General features: G+C 43.5%; 1 protein-coding gene across 1 annotated transcript in view; it reads left to right on the plus strand.

Annotated features, from left to right (window-relative positions):
• The first annotated feature begins 3,646 nt into the window (after nt 1-3,646).
• Nucleotides 3,647-19,836, plus strand: part of top2b (DNA topoisomerase II beta) — a 198,753-nt gene continuing 182,563 nt past the window's right edge. Inside the window, exons 1-2 of the mRNA XM_037693118.1 lie at nt 3,647-4,154; nt 11,924-12,088. Coding sequence (XP_037549046.1) covers nt 4,113-4,154; nt 11,924-12,088 — 207 coding nt within the window. The 5' untranslated portion in view covers nt 3,647-4,112. The remainder of the gene's footprint in view (nt 4,155-11,923; nt 12,089-19,836) is intronic.

Below are 19,836 nucleotides of genomic sequence, written 5' to 3' on the forward strand. Positions count from 1 at the left end.
GTTCCTGAGAGGCCACAGACAGAGCAGCTCTAGCTTTTGTTGAGTTCCTGTAGTCCTGCAGTTTTCAAGCTGAAATGAAAAAACATAATAAATATGAACTTTACAGTCTATAGTTACCTGTTCATGGAGGTATCTCACCTTGTGACTGACAATAAAATATGTAAATTTATGAACTCTAATGAACTTATAATGATGCTTCTACTCTTTGAAGGTGAACCGATGGTAACACACCATCTATCAGTCGGACAGTTTGATCAGTTTGAACAAAATCCTCCAGTTTAAAATCCTCACCGCTCAGATGAATCCTCCTCAAAGATACTTCCGCCTCTTCCTCACATCTTGTTCTTTGGGAAACCTTCAAAATGAAAACAGGAGATTTGTGTCTACACAAAAACATTGTACAAAGGAGGTCAGTCTTATTTTCTATTTCCTATATTCTCCCTAGTTTTATTTTTTTATATCCTAGAACTTAAACAAAACTCCAGTTTTGATGCCTATCTGTTGATAATGAACCAAAGATACTGAAATAGTGAGTATGCTTGCTAGAAAAATATTCCTGTCATCAGATCTCAGTTAGCTTCAATGCAGCTGAACACCGTGTTACACTGAACATCACATCAGTTGGTGGACATAAATACAGTACAGTAATATTTTATTCACAAAATACTAACAATCTTCAATAACAACAATAATATGTTCATCTTACTTGTGAAAAGTTATCCCCCGAGACCTGACGTCAACAGTCTGTCGATTAGAACAGAAATAAGCTGCGAAGTGCTGAGACATCTTCTGCTTTAACCAAATAAGGACGACCGTTCCAAGATGGCAGCCGAAAATCCTGCGCCGCAGCAGCCAATGCTGTATCTAGTGTTTATATCTATGGTTCTACCTATGTACCAAATTTCAGCTCTCCATGACTTACCAGTTCTCCTATCTCACGTTAGGGGGGCTGCTGAGCAGTTTGGCCACGCCCACTTTTGGTTCCATTAAAATACTAAAATTTTACACGGGGGACAAGTTTGGGTAAAGTTTGGTGAGTTTTGGGATATGTTAAGGCCTCCAAATTAACCCTTCTTTAGGGAGGAGAATAATAATAAAAAAAATATATATAACAAGAAACAGCACAATAACAATAGGCCTTCGCAGCGCTTCGCTGCTCGGGCCTAATAATTTGCTGTTACGTCTCGAGTCAATTTAAATCTCTTTTAAACTGATTATTTAATTCTGAAGAACCCCAAAAGTCGAATACATTTTTAACCTCTGGTGTTGAGAGGAGGAGCAGTGGTCTCCAAAGACCGAGCGTTCCTATTGGTCAAGATACCGGCGCGTTTCAAGTAGGTATCTCTGCAGGCAAATTCGGAAGGCGTATCTGGGCGATCATATCTGATTGGACTATAGGAAAGTGGGCGTATCTGGGCGGTCATATCTGATTGGACTATATGAAAATAGGCGTGTCTGGCCGGCCGCATCTGATTGGACGATAGAAAAATGGGCGTGTCTGGCCGGCCATATTTGATTGGACGATAGAAAAATAGGCGTGTCTGGACGGCCACATCTGATTAGACGATAGAAAAAAAGGCTGAACAATAAAATGCCGTAACCACATGATGTCTAAAAACAAGGCGTTATTGGCAGATTGTGTTACCCACAGGCATATTATGTCTATGGTGTTAACCGGTTCGACATTAGCGGCGTCTCAGGTTCAACACTGGCGGCGTCACGGTTCGACATTGCTCCAGTATACTGCCGCGGCGTCTCCATAACTTCTTTTTTCGACTCTCTTAACACAGAACTCAAAATAAGAGCAACATAACTGGGTAGTGGGGAGAGCTAAATGTTAGTTTTTTTTTAATACCTAGCCGTAACATTAAAAAACAAATTCCATTTTGGTTGTTGAAAAATGTGAAAAAAAGTTACAATCGATTCATAAAGAAAGAAAAATATTAACGATACTTAAACTGGCCTTGGGACAAAGTATGTTTCCTTTAACTTCACATTTTCTTGTTCAACTTGCAGTCACTGCAGATGAGTGATTTGTCAGTTTCTGTAAGATTTCTGCAACTGGAGCAGGTATTTCTGTTTACTTGTTAACTTCCTCAGCTGTCTCACATTTTAAAGGTCAACCCTACTCCATGTTTCAGTAGAAAACAAGCACATTAAGGAGTCAGTACATAACCAGACTTTTGGCCCTCACACCTATACCCAGTTGCCTATGCTGCATGATGAGATCAGATTTATTCATATTTTAGAAATTACATTTAGCTTAATTGACAAAACAATACAAATGAAGACTGTCTGTCTAAAAAAAACCTCTTGGTTTTGCAGTAAGCAGCCTGATTTCAAACTGACATCTTGGCCAAAGGTAAAATAAAAATCTTTGTGTTCTCAGAAAAGTTGTTTCAGGACCTCCAATAAACTTATGTACACATCAAAGCACACAAGACAGATTCAGGAATTCTCTTTGTTTTCCAGATTTCACATTTGTTATTACCTTAAAACATACTCAGACAACATTTGATGCATCATTGAATTTTTTTTATTGTGTTTATTGGGACATCTATTTTTAGAAGTCATCGTAGCATCTGTTGGAAACACAAAACATAGTACAGTTAGGGTGTTGCTAGTTGTTACTTAATCCTGGATTGGATTTTAAAGTTAATTTTGATATTTTTTTCACAAAGAAAAAAAAGTTGATTTCCTAAAGTTTAACTATAAATGAAGGAATTTGTACATTCAGGTAATTGAAAATTAAGTAATTTCTCTAACATCCAACCCATTTTAGCCACTGAGCCATACCAAACACCCATAATCTATTCTTGAATGAATTATTGACTATTATTGACAAATTACAGACTTATTATTGAATAAGTTATTACTCATTATTGAATCATTGACAAATTACACTCATGTTCGTGTTAACTCATGTTGCAACAAGGTCAGCAACTTTTGACTATTACTATGAACTATGTTAAACTTTGGAGGTGATTTATTTTGAAAGTCAACATCAGATGTTGGTCAAAGTTTTTGAGCAACATCTTGGGGTCTTCTAGAGTCAACCTGAAGTGAGAGTGGTTCTTGACATGGCAGAAAGACATATATATAATTAACGGCTTTTATTTGTTTATTTTTCAGCTAATAACAACTTTTATTTATTTGTTTTTCAGTTATACACAGCTTTAAAATATTTATTTTTTAAGTATTAAGAACTTTTATTTTCAGCTTTTATTTTGAAAAGCAACACCCAGTTGTTGTAAACGTGCACAGTGAGAGCTGCCGGAGCCGAGTGGAGGCTTACTTTACCTCAGTGCGTTACTTGCATGGGAATTCCTCACCATGTTTTCACATGAGCTAAACTTGTAAAGCACGACAACAACGAGAGAACGGTCGAAACTATCGTGACCTACAATAAACGTACTTCAATAATATGCATAAGTGAAAACATAACATGCTTTATAAATACAATAAATCATATTTCTTTGTCAAACATCGCAAAGAAACATTACCTCATCAATAATCCTCGTGACTTTGAGGGTTACCCATAACCAATCAGTGTTCGCCGCCCACAAACGCCTATTCGCCAGAAACGCCCACTTTTGGTCTGCAGAGAACCCCTTCTCGCGCGTTTAGAAAGGAAACATCTGATTGGGTGCTTGGTTCACGAGACGAATCGCTGTCTATCTTGTAGATGGCGGAGCCGGATTTAGGACGCTGCTAGCAATATTCGTTTTTGTTCCTGAATAATAAATATTTAAATAGTTCCCTCTCAGAGCGTGTCACTTGAGCAAGTATTTTATTCAACACTGTTTCCTTGTGAGATTGTTAAAGTGTCGAGCGCGTTCGTTTTGTATAGTATTTATTTTTAACAGGCGACCCGGTTAGCATCTTTGTTAAGTTTAGGCCCGCGACGCGACCGTTTGTCGATTTTAACAATAGCGTCGTTTTTCTTGGTTTGATCAACCCCAAGGTTTATTTCCAAGGCAAAGCAGGAAGGACTATGGACGATAAACAGGTTTTCGTACTTTTCAGCGAGTAAAGCGTTTGTGATGTTGGTGGACGTTTAATCTAGCTGGACGTGAAGACATTTGGAGACAAATTAAAGACCACAAAGGAATATGTCTAACGGCGCTGCAGGAAACGGAGGGCTCTCCTGGATGGTAAGTCAGTTTGGTACCAAAATAACCTACGATATAAAACCAACAGTGTGATTCCCTATACTGGTTCAACCCGAGCTCCCCCGGGCGGTCTTGTTGTTCTGCCTCAGCAGAACCGAACCGGCTGCTGCGTCCATTTAAACTCATCACCGGTGTTGCATCATATTCTGCGACCCGCGGATAATGTGGCCCCAGGAGGCGCTGCCCCCTGTTGACACCTGAACCTGACCTCTAAAGAGGTTAAAAGTCAGGGTCCTCACCCAAGTGGACTGTAGTGGGGTTTACACATATCAGAAGGTTGTATTCCGCTTCCTTAGATTGAATTTTTATTTAATGACTTTTTTATATGTATATATGAATGTTTCTGTTTAGTGCCCTGGACAACTTCAGTTGTGACTTGGAGCTATTTAAATAAACTGAATTAAATTATAACTCTGGACACTTTTCTTACTCAATCAGTTGTAAAGATGTTTGGTGATACATTTTTTTTATTGTGTAGAGCAAAGAACGTGAAAAGTGTCCTTCAAATAAGACATATTGGTCTGCAAACAGTGCAGTGTTCTGTCAGAGCTGATCTGAGAACAGCAATAAGAGGCATTTGGAGGCAAATGGTTTGTCTTTAATTAGACTCATAACTCGGATATTTTATGTTGTTATCAAGCCAGAGAAGGTCCAGCAAAGTACTAATCAGGCAGAGTTTTCTCATGATTCTGCTTGATGTAAAAAGTGATTATATCCGAATACGACAGTTATATCACCTTCATTTTATTAAGTTTTTTTTTTAGTTTGCTGCATGCACGGCATCATTGGTAGGGGTTAGGGGTTATACATTATAAACTGTTAAGATATTTCCTATTTAGACTGGTCCTATGTTTTGATCTGCTCAGAGACGGGATTATAATGAAATTATGACCCGATTCTGACTGGGTTAAACTGGGCCAGCAAACTCTCAAGAGTCTCCCTGATAATTCAATATCTGTCAAGAAATAGTTTATTCAGCTTGCCTGATTATATTATCAAATTAATATCAAAGCTTTTTGAAGAAATGTCCTTTGTAATCTGTGATGATTTATTTTTTCACATGATTTTGATATACCGAAGATAGTTTTATGCATTTACCAATAAAATATAATTTTATTGTGTTTTAGTGTTTCAGTTATTTTGGAAATGTATTCTTTATCTGCACTTGTCCACATTGATGAACTGAGCAAGTCCCAAGATATTCAAAATATTAGATTATTCACTACCTGTTGTATTACTAGATTCTGCAGCTGGTTGGGACTTTTTCTCATGTACTATTTATAACAATGAACACTCAACTGTGGCAACCAAAATATGCTCAACAAGCAGATTCACATCTCAACGATTTATATGAAAAATCTCACCTCTGATCTTAAAGGAAAGTTGAACACAAATCAGTTTTGAACAAATAAACCGGTCGTATATCCGTGTATGTTTACCTGGTGAAGTCTAGCGGTGTTTCCAGAACAACCTCAGTGTTTATCCCACGTGACCTGTGACCCGAAAGTGTTAGGTGAAGCTTCATACTCATAACTAGAAAATTGCTGATGCCAGAAGGTTGGAATTTAGATGAACAAACGTTTTGTGGCATGTCTGTATTTTTAAATTTTTATTTATTTTTTTGACTAAACAACTGAACAAACATCCCTGATGATTCCATGAATTTTGCCTGAGGATGAATTCCTAATGAATGTCTTGATGTACTGAAATTGTTGGTTACGTACTGTAACCCCAGATTCTATGAGTATAGGCGTAGCCCTTTAAGAGCTGTCGCTAGTGGGTTTCATCCCGTCATGCAACGCATTGCACTGAAAAGTTAAGTCCACGCCCACCTGTTGTGTGGGCCCCACCCGGTCCGTATAAATTACGTGAAGAGCGGGTAATCGGCTCCCAAATAGCTTTTTCTTCAGCCATTTAGGAGCCAGTGAGGCCCGACGCATAAAGGGCTACGCCTATACTCATAGAATCTGGGGTTACAGTACGTAACCAACGTTCTATTTCGTATAAGCTTTGCCCTTTAAGAGCTGTCGCTAGTGGGTTAAGGGCAAAGCAGATGTAATCCTCGCCTCACTGGGTCCATTCGAACACCATATGAAGCGCCAGCTTGCCCCAAAAATGTCTTGTTGTCACTCAGCTCTCCATGTGCTTAATTGCGCGTTGCGTAATTATGCGTACCATGCACAGACGCATGCTGCGTAGTTATGCGTTCTGAGTGCATGAACGCCCCGGAAAAGTTTTCAAAGGGGAAAAGGAAGAGGCTGAAAAAGGCCGTGAACCAAGCAGATCCACAGTTGATCAATATGAACAGATTAATAATAACAAGTGAACTGATTATTAATCAAATGAACTGATTGGTAACAATAGAACAAGAACAACAGTCAGAACTTGACTGATAACGACATCTCATACTGAAAATGCATGTAGTCAGATGTGAGTTTAAACGAGATTCCATGAAACAACAATATTCATTCTGTTAAGGCACTAAGGACAGAATGCGTCATGGAACGAGTCAACACATCACGTATATAAAAGCGAATAAATGAGTAGGGTGTTGACCACGCGGCCACAGTGCAAATATCCTGCATTGTCATACCATTATGCAAAGCAGTCGAAGATGCGACGATACCCCTGGTCGAGTGCGCCCTGAGGTTATCAGGAGGCTCTAAATCTGATGCTCTGTAGGCTTCAGAAATGGCCTCACACAGCCAGTGTGACAGGCACTGGGTGGATAACGGGCGACCTGCAGATGCATCTCTATAATGCACAAACAAATGTTGAGTGACGCATTGCGGCCATGCGTGCTATGTAACGCGTCAACGCCCGCACAGGACAGAGAAGATGGAAAGATGCTTCTTCTTCTGATTTGTGGGGGGAGGGAAAAAAACCTCCAACGATACCACTCTTGATTTAAAAGAGCTTGTGATGTTTTAGGCATAAACGCTGGGTTAGGTCTCAGATCAGCTGAGCTGCCGTCAGCCTGAATTCTGAGGCATGACGGAGCGACAGTGAGGGCAGATAAATCACTAACCCTCTTAACGGATGTTAAAGCCAACAGCAGGGCTGTTTAAAGAGACAAGAATTTAATTGGAACCTGATTCAGTGGCTCAAATGGAGCTTTGTTCAGGGCCCTCAGAACCAGCGTTAAATCCCACTGTGGAGCAAGTGGGCATGAAACAGGCCTGCGTCTCTGTACACCTTTTAAAAAACGCTTCATCAGCGGATGATTAAAAGCTGTTCTGTCCCTGAAGCCTCGTGACAGAAAGAGATGGCTGCAGCGTACGTTTTAATCATGCTGAATACCAGATTTCTGTCCATCAGCTGTTGCAGAAAGGACAGCATGCCACCTAGCGGACATGAGGTGGCCTCTACACCATTCTCTGTACACCAGCGCCGAAAATCTGTCCACTTTGATGTGTACAGCGCTGTGGTAGATGCAGCATGTGAATCCTGGATCGTACGCACACATCTTGAGAGAGACCCATCCTCTCTAAGCAGGTCCGCTCAGCAGCCAGACCCAAAGGTGCTGGCCTATTTCTGGGTAACTCCTGATCGCTCCTCCCGCTTGGAGGAGAGCGTCCTCCCTCCACGGCAGTTTCCACGGGAGCCCCGATAACAGGCGTTGTAGAATTGGGAACCATGGTGCGTTCACGTGCTCTGGAGCCACCAGGAGAGCTGTCAATCCCTCCTGAACTCTGTTCAGAAAACCGTGATATCGGAGGGAGTGGAGGAAATCCGTAAAGAAGCATTTTGGGCCACAGGCTGTGAGCAAACACGTCCACCCCTAGCGGTGGTTCATGTCGTGGGCTCATTGAGAACCATAGTTGACACTGAGCGTTCTCTCATATTGCAAACAGGTCCACGGCCACTTTGCTAAATTTCTGCCACGTCTGAGCCATCAGGTCTGGATGGGGGGTCCAGTCCCCATGACGCAGACTGACCCTGGACATCACATCTGCCCCTTTGTTCAGAACATCGGGGATGTACACTACTTTGATGGAGAGCAGATTTTGGTGTGCCCAATACAGAAACCGTCTCGCAATGTGTAACATTTGGGCTGAGCGCACACCCCCCTGCCGGTTTATGAATGCAGCAGTCACCTTGTTGTCTGTGTGAATCAACACATGTTGATTCCGGAGCACAGAGGCAAAATGTTTAATCACATTCAAAACCGTACGACCTTCCAGAACGTTTATACGAGTTGTTGTGTGAGGTGGCCACAGCGCCCCTACAGCTCGGGATAGGCATGTTCCCCCCAACCTGACAGCGACATGTCTGGGAAGACTGACACGTGTGTCATATGTCTGCTGACAGGGACTCCCTCCGACTTAACCAAGGGGTTTCCCTCGTGTCTGAGGTCTGTTCTCACGGAGGGAGGTACAGTGATCATCCGTCTCTTCTGCTTTACCGGATCCACACGCAGACGAGCAAACCATCTCTCGAGGCGTCGCATGTGGAGTAAGCCCAGCGGAACCACTGTGTGAGCTGACAACATCATTCCTAACAGCTTCATGATGGAAATGGCTGTTACTACTCTGCCAGGCCTTACGTGGCAGAGCTGGTCTTTTAGAGTTTCAATTCTTATCTGTGATAAGCGAGCACTCATGGTGATCGAGTTAGCTCCACTCCCAGATAAACAATCGTCTGGGCCGAGAGAATCGAGCTTTTCTCCCAATTTATGGCGAAGCGCAGATTTAACAGGTGTGACATCAGCATCTGGGTCCACGCTGCTGCTTCCTGTCTGGAACAGTCGGCAGCAACAAATCGTCTAGGTAAAATAAAATTCTCATCCCTGCTCTGTGTAACGGTTGATCGGGATGTGGAAGTAGGCGTCTTCCAGATCGATGGAGATAATCAATTGTTTTACTGAGTGTTGTCTAACTGCTGTCTGGTTGTCAACATGTGAAACTGTGTTGAAAAATTGACAAGTCCAACATGGTTCATATCCCTCCGGTCTGTTTTGGGACCAGGAAGTAACGTGAGTAAAACCCTGTGTTTTCCTCTCCGTCGGGAACCCTGGAAATTACATATTTTACCAGAAATTTCCTGAACTTCTGTGTGCAGGGATGAGATCTGGACTCAGGATGACAAAACTCTCTCTAAAACTCTCCAAACGGGGGCTTGAGCTGTAATTGCAGCATGTATCCCCCGCTGATAGAAACAGTTCATCCATCTGTCTAAAGCGCACGCTCGCTGCTACTCCGCATAACATTCGGGAAGCGGGCACGCGTTTATGCTGCGTCACGTTATTTACGAACGCCAATCACCGCCGTCATGTGTGCCACACTGAGGCTGTGGGCTCGCATCCGTTGTCGATGTGAGCTGGTGTGCGCTGAGTGAAGGTGCACGCGCCCTGAGCATGCGGAACCGTGTAGATTTTAGGGCTGCCACGGGTGCGCGGTGCTTCTGTGCCGCGCTCAGGCTGCGGGCTCACATTCATGCTCATGTGAGCCGGCGTGCGCTGAGCATGCGGAACCGTGTAGATATAGGGCTGCCGTGGGTGCACAGTGCTTCTGTGCCGCGCTCAGGCTGCGAGCTCACATTCATGCTGATGTGAGCCGGCGTGCGCTAAGTGAAGGTGCACGTGCCCCGAGCATGCGGAACCGTGTAGGTTTAGGGCTGCCGCGGGTGCGCGGTGCTTCTATGCCGCGCTCAGGCTGCTGGCTCATATTTATGCTGATGTGAGCCAGCGTGTGCTGAGGAGAGGTGTGCGCAACCTCATTAACGTGGCGCCGTTTGGGTGAAAACTGCCGGCGCCGCGGGAGCACGTGTTTGACACCGCTGCAGTGAGAGGAAGCAGCGCACACTTCAAGCTGAGAGCGAGGTTTCCCACTGGACTCGGACTGCTGAAAACATTCACTTTTGGCTGCTGTGTCACGTGAGCGTTCTGTGTGTTCCTTGAGCTGCGGTGATTTTGAAAAAACCTGTTTTATGGACACCGGCTCGTTTGTGTATTTGATGTGTGAGGAGAAGCCGCTGTGAGATCATTCGAACTGACAGACAGGCTGAGTCAGACACTTTAATCTTTGAATGATGTTCGAGTTTTAGTTCAAAACTCCTGTCATCATTTGCACACACACATCCCCCGCAAGGAGTCATTCCTGAATCTTTTCCCCCGTGAGCCCTGCGGTTTGTTGTCCCAGGGCGCTGCCTGTTGGCGATCTCTGGGGAAACGCTGAACCGCTGGTTGCCGGGATGAGAAGGGCTGTTCTCTGACGGGCGGGGCTGGTGGCGGAGCGGTAGGACGCTGCTGCAGCTGTGGAGCGTCTCTGTTGTTGCCTTTGGCCATGACGATCCTTCAAGGGGCCGGAAGGCGGGATGAGGCGTGCGGCTGATCATATGGCGCACAGTCTCCGACAACTCCTCCAGCTTTTTCGATTTCTCAAGCATGTCAGACAGCAGACGAGGCACAAGGGTTGAGGATGATGTCAGATGCCTGCAGAGGGAGCTCTTGTCTCCTCAGGCAGGTCTGTCCCTCCGACCACTGAGATGCTGTATGTCAGTGGCGCAGCGTATTGTTCGCTGCGGCCGTCTGGAACGCATACTGGTGAGCTCGGTTGGAGAGCGACGTTACCGTCTGGTCATATCTCCCCGGAGGTGCAGGACGCTGGTCCAACTTAGACAACTTTGCTCCGAGAGCCTCCGCCAGGCTTGGCTCCAGGTGGGGCACCGAGGGAATTTCCGCTCGGTAAAACCCCTCTACTCTGGTGATGGGCGCGGATGTGGAAACCGGCACTCTCAGTCTACCAGGTCTGGCTGCAGCCTCGTTCCAGTAGGACGTCACTGCTGGGAAACAAGGCCAGATGGGATCAGGACAGCAAGCCGGGGTGGAGCCAAAAAACCTTCCCGCTAGGTCATCCGATCTGGGCGGGGGAAGGAGAGGGATGGAAAAAAGTCCCTTTATGTCAGCCGCCTCCTGGATTATGCCGGGCAGCTCCAAGAGGAGGGCAACAACGGCTGGGAGTGGTGTGATTGCCGATGCGACAAAGGCCGGGTGGGGGGTGTGCATCTGCTCAGCCCCCCTCGTTCAGACACTACACTCTCCAGGAGGGAGTGAGCAGCGGGGGCTGCTGCTGACGTCGCCTGTTCTGGAGGAACCATCCGATTCACTCCGAGAGTCGGCGATAAAAGGAAAAAGGGGGTCGATGGCGTCATCCAGTGTGTAGCGACCCGCCACTGAGAAATATTCCTCGGCGCTTACCTTGAACAAGGCTGCTCGTCTGCTTCTCCTCGGGGAGGAGAAACTCACCGGGACGGCAGGAGGTTGGCGTGGCGGGACCCCACGCAGCCTTAACAACGGTTGCTCTGGTCAAGCTGGACAACTTCCCTTCTTAGTTCTTCTGACAGTGATATTAGCTTGCTGAAGAAAAATGGGAGCCGATTACCCGCTCTTAACGTAATTTATACAGATCGGGTGGGGCCCACACAACAGGTGGGCGTGGACTAAACTTTTCATTGTGATGCTTTGCATGACGGGATAAAACCCACTAGCGACAGCTCTTAAAGGGCGAAGGCTATACGAAATAGAACAATTGTGAACGCTGAGGCCACTTGTTAAGAGGTTTGTGGATTTTCTTTTAGCTTTGTGTATGAAATGTTCACCGTCGTCTGAGTTTCACCACACCAAAGAAAATCAGTAGTTGTTTCTCCATGGTAGTGAGCGTTGGCAGCCTGCCAACTCAACTGCTGTTGTGTGTTTGGACAAATACAGATAATTAATGATTTTTAACAGTATCAATGGTTCTTCTCAACAGGAGGCTGCCAATGACCGAGGTGACGTTGGAAAGATGGAAGGTACCAAGAAAGACAAGGCTGGCTCCAAGTTATCTGTGGAGCGAGTGTATCAGAAGAAGACCCAGTTGGAGCACATCCTCCTGCGTCCAGACTCGTACATCGGCTCGGTGGAGCCCCTGACTCAGGTGAGTTGGTGGGTGAAGACAGGTAATAATGTGTCTGTGTGCATGTGCCTGTCTGTTATACACAACCTAATGAACCACTGAACAAGTTTGAATCAGATTTACAGAATGTAAATGACAGAGTTTAAAATCTCTGTGAAGCTAGATGGAGAGGGGAAGCTGCCTTCTCAGTAACGGGCAGCGGGTGGCGATTTTGCTGCCTACTCGTGTCTGGCCCCGCCTACTCTGACTAATGTTTTTTTTTCCTTTGGAGTTAATTGACGCACTGGCACGTGATAGTCACATGACCTATTTCAATCGCTGTAGTGGGAAAGACACAGTCTCTCAGGGACTCCATTTTAATTTATAAAAAGTACACACTTTAAACTACACAACAGATTTTTTTTATCGCGTTGATAGGCCAAGTAAAACCAGAAGTATGATAAATAATCTACGTCACATTGTTTTCTGAAAATCATTGTCATACCTGAAGCGCTTCAGAGCAAGAGGCTGCAACAAAGACGGGCAGTCTCTGGGAAAAAAACACCCCCATTACAGGAGCAGCTAATTTGCCGACTTGGGACCAGAAAGTCACGGGTTCAACTCCTCGCCATGCCCACATCGTGATGTCTCTGAGTAAGACATCCAATCCCTAATTGCTCCCCGGACACTTACATAGCTGCCCGCTGTTCCACCTGGGTTTATCTCACGTGTGATGGGTTAATGCAGAGAAATAATTTTGTCATTGTGTAGAAATCTACATTGATGACAACACATAGCACTTACACTTATATTTTTATTTCAGACTGACGGCTCTAAAAGACTGCCTAGTTTTTTGTGAAAGAATATTTTAAACTAGCATTTTTAAGCAGTTAAATAAAGTGGTTGATTTTCCCTCTGAGGAATATGAACAGTCAAAGTTAAAGGCTTAATCCGTCTTATTCAAATGTTCACAATATGATGGTTTTGATGTGGATCAGATTTTTTGATCTTGTCTGTAGTTAAAGAAAACTAAGTGAAGTTTTTGAGCTGCCTGAATTCAGCTGGAGCTGCTGCAAGATAAAGAATAAAGATAAATGTGAAATAATTATTAGATTCTTGAACATGTATGTTACCTCGCTGTACAAATTGATTGACAGCTGCTGCTGATTATGACTTCATAACTTCTTATGTCTGTGATGCTGCTATAGGTCTGGGTACTTTTCTAAAAATAATTTGGTATCGGTACCTTCACTTCGGTGTCGGTTCCTGGACGGTTCTTTTTTCGGTATCAATTTTGTAATTACTATTAATTCTAACAAGAATAAAATTACGTTGCACATTACAGTACAAATTGTGAGTTTTATTTTTTAACTTTGGTATTTTTCTATTCCAAGCAGTTTTCTTACATAAAAATAAACAAATAATTTCCAGGTCAAAAGACCAGTTACAAACCAGTGACACATCAGTGTTTAATGCTCACTGCTACACACTGAGGACCTTTTCACTGAACAGTTTTTCTTCAGAAAAATCAACATGTTGGTTTTCTCTGGACACAAACAAGCCCACTCCTGGCTGATGGTGTCTCCAGCAGTAGGAAATGTTCACTCTGAGGCTGTAGATGATGATTGTTGCACACACAGATACCTGGTTGTCAGTTTGATAGCACTGACATATTGTCCCTCACATCCCACCAGCAGGTCACTGGATTCAATGAGGTAGGGATGATGCAGACTTCTGCACCTCTGTGTCTCTGCCTTAATCTTCTCTGTGATTCTCTGGGGTTTAGGGCTCTGATCATCTTCCTAATGGACATTAGAACAAAACATCAACAATAACATGGTTGTGTTATTATTGATCAAAAAACATTATCTAGGCTGAGAGATAAAGGTTTAACTGGTCAACAAAATCCTTTAAAGTTTAATTTACCTCCAACATGCAGCTCCACTGTAGAAAAAGCAGCAAATTTTTAACAACAAAGTCTGACTGTCCTGTGGCCTCTACCTCACTTTTCTGTCTGTCCTCACATCTGGGTCAGAACGTCCTGTGAGGAGAACATTAGCATAAACGGTGAACATTAGTGAACTGTTTAAGCAGCTGACTGGAAGGATGAGCAGTTTTACAAGCTAAGATTTATGTTACTGTCAATCTTTAGTTAGTTTCTGAGTTTAGCTAGCCACGTAGATAAAATAAATTTACACACTAATATCTTAAGTTAGCGTTACATGGATCATAATTTATTTCACCGCGATGTACGTGTTAAGCTGCAGTTACGCTAACAAACGTAAACTCACCAGCTGAAGCACACAGAGCCGTCCTCGGAGTCCTTTGATGAAGAGTCCGGTCGTGGAGATAATAAATTAGGACGTTCAGGCTCTACTCACAGGCTGACTTTAAGGCTGAGAGGAGGAGGGGGAGGCTGCTGAACTCCTCTCTCCTCGCAGAAAAACACGGAGCAACGTTCTGCAGCGCGTGTTGTCGAACGGCTTCGACAACACGCGCTGCACACGTGAACCCGTCTGTGGGCGTCACCAGCACCATAGACATAATTATACATAGATTAGGTACGGCGGCTCTATACAGCTCTGGGTGTAATCTGGGTGTAGTCTGTTTGTCATATGTCTGGTGTTTTACCTGCCTGCATGCCTAAACCATGTGACACCTTACAGCCAATACCCAAACTTGACACCGAAAGAAGAGTGACGTTTCAATACATACCGGTGCAGTTCGGTCGGTGCCATAAAAGAACTTCGGTTCGGTACTCAGCCCTAGGCCTGTGGATGCTGTGTTTGGAGTCTGCTGACAACTGTTGGAACTAATATACCGCTAAGCTAACATGCATCACAGACGTGTCTCCGTCTTGATTAGTTTTAGATGATATCTGTTTCAAGTGAAGATTCAACACAACCTGCTGCTTCCTTAGATAAATAACTTTTATTTCTCATTTTATGTGTGAATATTTTGTTTAGTGCCCTCAGCTGGCTTCTGTTGTCTACGGTGGCCCTAAGGTGCAAATGAACAACATTTGAAAAAACGGAATTACATTTGAAAAAACACAACAACATTAGAAAAAAAACAGAATTACATTAAGTCAAAGCGGAAGTGGCCGGAATCACATTAGAAAAAACAGAATTACATTTGAAAAAACAGAATCGTATTAGAAAAAAACAGAATTACATTAGAAAAAGCAGAATGGCATTTGAAAAAACAGAATCACATTAGAAAAAAAACAGAATCACATTAGGAAAAAAACAGAATTACATTTGAAAAACAATATACAGTACATCCTGATGCATGCTCAATAATCCAGGTAGAAAAATAAAAAAAACTTAAGTCAGGTCCTCTGGAGGCTTCCGTGTTCAACCTCTTACAATGCTGTTATTGTTAAGCCCCCAGTATACTGCCGCGTACGTCCATATGCAGAGGTACGCACGTACAAACGCGGAGGTATGAGCGTACCCCCCAGGGCATGTCCGTGCAAAGCTCAAATTTTTACGGCCGCATATGCGTACGCAGTGTCGCACAATAAACTGCCCAGCGATGGACTGTTTTGTATGTAACACCAATGTATTAAATTCCCCTTCTTCATCTCTGATCTGGCCTTTTCTTTTGTTTTTGTTTTTTGCCAAGAGGCAAGTGATCTCTTCCTCCTGTTGATGCAATGACTGAAATGGTGAGAAATGAAGGAATTTGTCACGAGCGAATTAAACTCAGGTCCAACATGGCTGCTGGAGGGTCTGGAGATTTCATGGTGGGCTGGTCTGATGTGTGGGCTGTAGAGCCAGCGCTCTTATTTTTTATTTTATTTTTTAGATCTTTTTATTAACAACATATAAACAGAACACCGCTGCGTGAGGCTGCCAGCGCTCGTTTTTTTTTATTTTTTCCAACCTGTCAATCAATCCAGTAGGCGTGTGTCAGCAAATGATCAATCGGCGACCTCAATTTGTCCCCAAGGTAAACACGCCTTGTCTGTGAAGCTGCTATGCAGCTGCTCAGGGTGTACGCTGGAGTACAAAGTCTGAACCCCCTGCGTACAGTACACGCGTACGTATGCGTGAACAGACGTACGCGGCAGTATACTGGGGGCTTTAGTATCACTCACCCCCCTGTGGATAGCAAGCAGCCATCAGGGTGCTAACGAGCCCTTGTTAGGCTGATGGTACTCCTTGATCATGTGAACAGCTAGTTTTGAATATCAACAACAAACTGGTTGATCCACTATGAGAAGGTGCTATTTATAAGACTGAGCTGAATACAGCTCGTCAGACTGAAGAAGCCTTTCGGACGAAAGATGAAACGTTTCTACGATTTTATTTATTTATTTATTGTTGTTGTTTTTTGAACATCTAGAGGACCTGACAACTTTTTTAGAAAATACAGTACACACATATCTCCGTTGTATGTGTACTGTATATTGTTCTGTTGTTCGGTTTTATGCTGTTAATACAGTAAAAAAAAAAAATTCCTGTTTGACTTAATGTATTTCCGTTTTTTCAAATGTTATTCTGTTATTTTCAAATGTAATTACGTTTTTTTCTAATGTTATTCTATTTTTTTCAAATGTAATTCTGTTTTTTCTAATGCGATTTGGGCCACTTCCGCTTCGGCCACTTCCGCTTTGGCTTAATGTAATTCCGTTTTTCCTAATGGCATCGGGGCCTGGCATCGGGGTGGATGACGCCATCATCTACCTCAGGCACCAAGCTCTGACCCACCTGGAGAAACCTGGAAGCACCGTGAGGATCATGTTCTTTGATTTCTCCAGCGCTTTCAACACCATCCAGCCAGGACTTCTGCGGGACAAGCTGGAGTTATCAGGAGTGGATCACCACATGTCCCAATGGATACTGGATTACCTCACTGGACGCCCACAGTATGTGAGGACTCAGGGTTGTGTCTCTGACATGCTGGTCTGCAGTACGGGGGTCCCACAGGGAACTGTGCTGGCACCATTCCTCTTCACCCTCTACACTGCAGACTTCTCCATCAACTCCCCACACTGCCATCTGCAAAAGTTCTCTGATGACTCTGCCATAGTCGGCCTCATCACAGGTGAGGACGACTTAGAGTACAGACAGCGGACTCAAGACTTTGTGGACTGGTGCCAGCAGAACCACCTCCTGATCAACGCTACTAAAACTAAGGAGCTGTTGGTGGATTTCCGCAGGCACAGTGGACATCGAGATCATGGACTCTTACAAGTACAAGAATAGAACACAAATCACAGATCAAAAGTTTAAACTGAGAGAATGTATCATTTTAAGGGAAAAATCTTTGTTTCCAAATTTCATGGCATCAACAAATCCCAAAAAAGTTGGGACAAGTCCATTTTTACCACTGTGTGGCATCCTCTCTTCTTCTTACAACACTCAACAGATGTCTGGGGACAGAGGAGACCAGTTTCTCAAGTTTAGAAATAGGAATGCTCTCCCATTCATGTCTAATACAGGCCTCTAACTGTTCAATCGTCTTGGGCCTTCTTTGTCGCACCTTCCTCTTTATTATGCGCCAAATGTTCTCTATAGGTGAAAGATCTAGACTGCAGGCTGGCCATTTCAGTACCCGGATCCTTCTCCTACGTAGCCATGATGTTGTGATTGCTGCAGAATGTGGTCTGGCATTATGGTGTTGAAAAATGCAGGTTCTTCCCTGAAAGAGATGACGTCTAGATGGGAGCATATGTTGTTCTAGAACCTGAACATAGTTCTCTGCATTAATGGTGCCTTTCCAGACATGCAAGCAGTCCATGCCACAAGCGCTCATGCAACCCCATACGTTCAGTGATGCAGGCTTCTGAACGGAGCGTTGATAACAACTTGGGCTATCCTTGTCCTCTCTGGTCCGGATGACATGGCGTCCCAGTGTTCCATAAAGAACTTAAAAATCGTGACTCATATGAGCAAAGAACAGTCTTCCATTTTGCCACACTCTATTTTAAATGACCTCTGGCCCAGTGCAAACGTCTGAGCTTGTGGAGCTTGCTTAGAAATGGCTTCCTCTTTGCACTGTAGAGTTTCAGCTGGCAACGGCGGATGGCACGGTGGATTGTGTTCACTAACGATGCTTTCTGGAAGTATTCCTGAGCCCATTCTGTTATTTCCTTGACAGTGGCATTCCTGTTTGAGCTGCAGTGACGTTTAAGGGCCCGGAGATCACGAGCATCCAGTAGAGTTTTACGGCCTTGACCCTTATGCACATGCACAGCGATTTTTCCAAATTCTCTCAATCTTTTGACGATGTTATGCACGGTTGATGATGATAACTTAAAAGTCTTTGCTATTTTACGCTGGGTAACACCATTCTGGTAATGCTGCACTATCTTTCTGCGCAACAATGGTGGAATTGGTGATCCTCTTACCATCTTGGCTTCTGAGAGACACTGACACTCTGAGAAGCTCTTTTTATACCCAATCATTGTTGTCAATTGACCTAATTAGTGTTAATTGGTCTGCCAGCTGTTCGTTAAATGCCCAATTTCCTTTTTCCAGCCACTTATTGCTACTTGTCCCAACTTTTTTGGGATTTGTTGACACTGTGAAATTTTGAATCAACATATTTTTTCTTTAAAATGTTACATTTACTCAGATTAAGCTTTTGATCTGTCATTTATGTTATATTATGAATAAAATATTGCCATTTGCCATCTCCACATCATTGCATTCAGTTTTTATTCACAATTTGTTTAGTGTCCCAACTTTTTTGGAATCTGGTTTGTACCTGGGTGTTCACCTGAACAATAAACTGGACTGGTCTCACAACACTGATGCACTTTACAGGAAGGGTCAGAGCAGACTGTACCTGCTGAGGAGACTGAGGTCTTTTGGAGTGCAGGGGGTGCTCCTGAAGACCTTCTTTGACTCTGTAGTGGCATCAGCCATCTTCTATGGTGTTTTGTGTTGGAGCAGCAGCTTATCATTAGCTGAGAAGAAGAAGCTAGATAAGCTCATCAAGAAGGCCAGCTCGGTGTTTGGATGCCCCCTCGACCCAGTGCAGTTGGTGGGAGACAGAAGGACTCTAGCTAAAATAACATCATTGCTGGACAACGTCTCCCAACCCATGCATGAAGCTGTTGCTGAACTGGAGAGTTCGTTCAGTGACAGATTACTGCATCCTAAATGCACAAAGGAGTGTTACCGCAGGTCCTTCCTCCAAGCAGCTGTTAGACTCTACAACCATCACTGCTCCCAACAAACTCAATAAGTATAAAAACATGCTGACCTCTGCTAAAATACACACTCTGCCTATAATACTGTACTGTAAATAGTCTGCCTTTCTCAATGTTCCAATACATATTGAACATTATTATTAATATTGTTTATCTTATTTCTTATATATTGTATTGTTTATTAACATTTGGGAACTTTTGCGTGAAATCTTTTTATCTTTTTGTCAGTTGCTGCTGTTGCTACTGTTACACTTGAATTTCCCATCCGTGGGACAATAAAGGCTGTTCCTATTCTATTTCTGTTTCTATTCTAATGTAATTCTGTTTTTTTCTAATGTGATTCAGGCCACTTCCGCTTCGGTCACTTCCGCTTTGACTAAATGTAATTCCGTTTTTTCAAATGTTGTTGTGATTTTGTTGTTTTTATTGTGTTTTGTCAAAATGTAATTCTGTTTTTTCAAATGTTGTTCATTTACACCTTAGGGCCACCGTAGAATTGGCTCTATATAATAAACTGAAATGAATTTAAGATGTTTTGAGTTTTTTTGTTAAATGAAAGACAAATTGGTCAAAAATCCTGTTATCTATCTATCTATCTATCTATCTATCTATCTATCTATCTATC

The sequence above is a fragment of the Nematolebias whitei genome, chromosome 19 (assembly GCF_014905685.2).
Source record: "Nematolebias whitei isolate Nwh7 chromosome 19, NemWhi1, whole genome shotgun sequence".
In the NCBI taxonomy this organism is placed as follows: Eukaryota; Metazoa; Chordata; class Actinopteri; order Cyprinodontiformes; family Rivulidae; genus Nematolebias; species Nematolebias whitei.